Source organism: Oncorhynchus masou, chromosome 20 (assembly GCF_036934945.1).
Source record: "Oncorhynchus masou masou isolate Uvic2021 chromosome 20, UVic_Omas_1.1, whole genome shotgun sequence".
Taxonomy (NCBI): Eukaryota; Metazoa; Chordata; class Actinopteri; order Salmoniformes; family Salmonidae; genus Oncorhynchus; species Oncorhynchus masou.
In genome coordinates this window covers 29,512,152-29,515,281 of record NC_088231.1, presented here as the reverse complement: position 1 = coordinate 29,515,281, position 3,130 = coordinate 29,512,152, and the positions used below count along the sequence as shown (strand labels likewise).

The window sequence follows — 3,130 nt, the reverse complement described above, 5'->3', positions numbered from 1 at the left end:
ATGGAATGTGATTTAGGATAGAATGTGATAGGAATGTGATATAGGATAGAATGTGATACTGGATGGAATGTGATACAGGATAGAATGTGATACTGGATGGAATGTGATATAGGATAGAATCCCCTTTGAATTAAAACGTTGATGGAGGCTATACTGGACCTAGTGAATAGGTCTAGAACAATAGATATGGACTTATTAAACAGACTTATCACTGGTATAGGCAGGGAGTTCACCTGCAAATACTCCTGATGAATCCATGCAAATAAGTCAATTGATTAATTGAAACGCCTTTCATCCTGTGTGCGTGTGTGTGTGTGTGTGTGTGTTTGTGTGTGTGCGTGCGTGTGTTTTGTGTGAGTGTGTGTGTGGACCGACACTACAGCAGAACCGGGGAGGGGCGTAGCAGCACTGCAGCAGTGCGCTCTGTTCGAGAGGGAGAGCGCGAGCTGTCTACGGTGATGTTCCATACGCCCTCTCCGCCCCTGCTGCTCGAGAGACAGGTGGTCGGGACACATGCCTTCATCCTCGAGCGCTCCCCGGTTAAAAGAAGAAAACAAATCGGTTGACAGACAGCGGTGGGACTGCTATCGTGAGGCAAGCGCGTCCCCGATGGAATTGGAGCCGGTGACCTCCGCGCAGCGAGCACTGGGCAGAGGAGAGAGAGGGGAAAGCAAGTTGGCGAGAGAACCTTACCGATTTACGTTTACGTTTCTCACCATGACTATTGCGCTGGCTGCTTTTCCGCCGCAGCGGGGGGGATTGTTATTCACTTACAGACGGAAGAAACACACAAACCTCTGAGGCAAACCGGAGAGAGAGCATTACCGGGAATTTCCTTTTGTTCCATTATTCATTTGGATCCTAATAGCTGTTGGAAGTTGTCTCGTGGGGATTATGATGGCTTCGGGTGCCGGTAAAGCCCCGCAGCCCCCCGGGCCAGGCTCCGGTAGCCTTAACGGGACTGCAGCAGACTTACCGAACATAGAGCAGGAGCTGTATGACTATCAGATGCATGGCAAGATGTGCAAGAAGATAGCTCAGCTAACCAAGGTATGAGACAGGGGAGATAGAAGATATAGCTCAGATAACCAAGGTATGATACAGGGGAGGTACGACTGGACAGAGAGATAGATAAAGATAGCTCAGCTAGGTAACACTGGACAGAGAGATAGATAACTCAGCTAGGTAAGACTGGACAGAGAGATAGATAAAGAGAGCTCAGCTAGGTAAGACTGGACAGAGAGATAGATAACTCAGCTAGGTAAGACTGGACAGAGAGATAGATAACTCAGCTGGTAAGACTGGACAGAGAGATAGATAACTCAGCTGGTAAGACTGGACAGAGAGATAGATAACTCAGCTGGAAAGACTGGACAGAGAGATAGATAACTCAGCTGGTAAGACTGGACAGAGAGATAGATAACTCAGCTGGTAAGACTGGACAGAGAGATAGATAACTCAGCTGGTAAGACTGGACAGAGAGATAGATAACTCAGCTGGTAAGACTGGACAGAGAGATAGATAACTCAGCTGGTAAGACTGGACAGAGAGATAGATAACTCAGTTGGTAAGACTGGACAGATAGATAGATAACTCAGCTGGTAAGACTGGACAGAGAGATAGATAACTCAGCTGGTAAGACTGGACAGAGAGATAGATAACTCAGTTGGTAAGACTGGACAGATAGATAGATAACTCAGCTGGTAAGACTGGACAGAGAGATAGATAACTCAGCTAGGTAAGACTGGACAGAGAGATAGATAACTCAGCTGGTAAGACTGGACAGAGAGATAGATAACTCAGCTGGTAAGACTGGACAGAGAGATAGATAACTCAGCTGGTAAGACTGGACAGAGAGATAGATAACTCAGCTGGTAAGACTGGACAGAGAGATAGATAACTCAGCTGGAAAGACTGGACAGAGAGATAGATAACTCAGCTGGTAAGACTGGACAGAGAGATAGATAACTCAGCTGGAAAGACTGGACAGAGAGATAGATAACTCAGCTGGTAAGACTGGACAGAGAGATAGATAACTCAGCTGGTAAGACTGGACAGAGAGATAGATAACTCAGCTGGTAAGACTGGACAGAGAGATAGATAACTCAGCTGGTAAGCCTGGACAGAGAGATAGATAACTCAGCTGGTAAGACGGGACAGAGAGATAGATAACTCAGCTGGTAAGACTGGACAGAGAGATAGATAACTCAGCTGGTAAGACGGACAGAGAGATAGATAACTCAGCTGGTAAGACGGGACAGAGAGATAGATAACTCAGCTGGTTAGACTGGACAGATAGATAGATAACTCAGCTGGTTAGACTGGACAGAGAGATAGATAACTCAGCTGGTAAGACTGGACAGAGAGATAGATAACTCAGCTGGTTAGACTGGACAGATAGATAGATAACTCAGCTGGTTAGACTGGACAGAGAGATAGATAACTCAGCTGGTAAGACTGGACAGAGAGATAGATAACTCAGCTGGTAAGACGGGACAGAGAGATAGATAACTCAGCTGGTAAGACTGGACAGAGAGATAGATAACTCAGCTGGTAAGACTGGACAGAGAGATAGATAACTCAGCTGGTAAGACTCATGACAATGCGGTTGTGGCTCCTCCATCTTCCCACGTCCACTCACTTTGTGTGTAGATGACAATCAGTGTGTGTGTGTGTGTGTGTGTGTGTGTGTGTGTGTGTGTGTGTGTGTGTGTGTAGGTGAGTGGTACCTGAACTTTGACTGGTCAGCGTTTGTGTCTGTGTGTATTAGAATTGATGTTCATCAGCACTGGAAGGCTGGCCCTGCCTGCCTGCCTGCCTGCCTGCCTGCCTGTCTGTCTGTCTGTCTGTCTGTCTGTCTGTCTGTCTGTCTGTCTGTCTGCCTGTCTGCCTGTCTGTCTGTCTGTCTGTCTGCCTGTCTGCCTCTCTGTCTGCCTGCCTGTCTGCCTGCCTGTCTGCCTGCCTGCCTGCCTGTCTGCCTCTCTGTCTGCCTGCCTGCCTGTCTGTCTGCCTGTCTGTCTGCCTGTCTGTCTGTCCGCCTATTTTAAACAAAACATGATAAAGTCTTAATGAAGCCTTCCTGAACCCATTATAACACCTCTATAGATCCTTCATTGATCCCTCAGAACCA

The 3,130-nt window shown here is 47.3% G+C and overlaps 1 protein-coding gene across 1 annotated transcript in view; it reads left to right on the top strand.

The window, feature by feature from the left end:
* Window positions 1-429: 429 nt before the first annotated feature.
* Window positions 430-3,130, top strand: part of LOC135507232 (protein FAM184B-like) — a 61,092-nt gene continuing 58,391 nt past the window's right edge. The window contains 1 exon segment of the mRNA XM_064926824.1: window positions 430-1,050. Within this exon segment, the coding sequence (XP_064782896.1) occupies window positions 895-1,050 (156 nt within the window). The 5' untranslated portion in view covers window positions 430-894.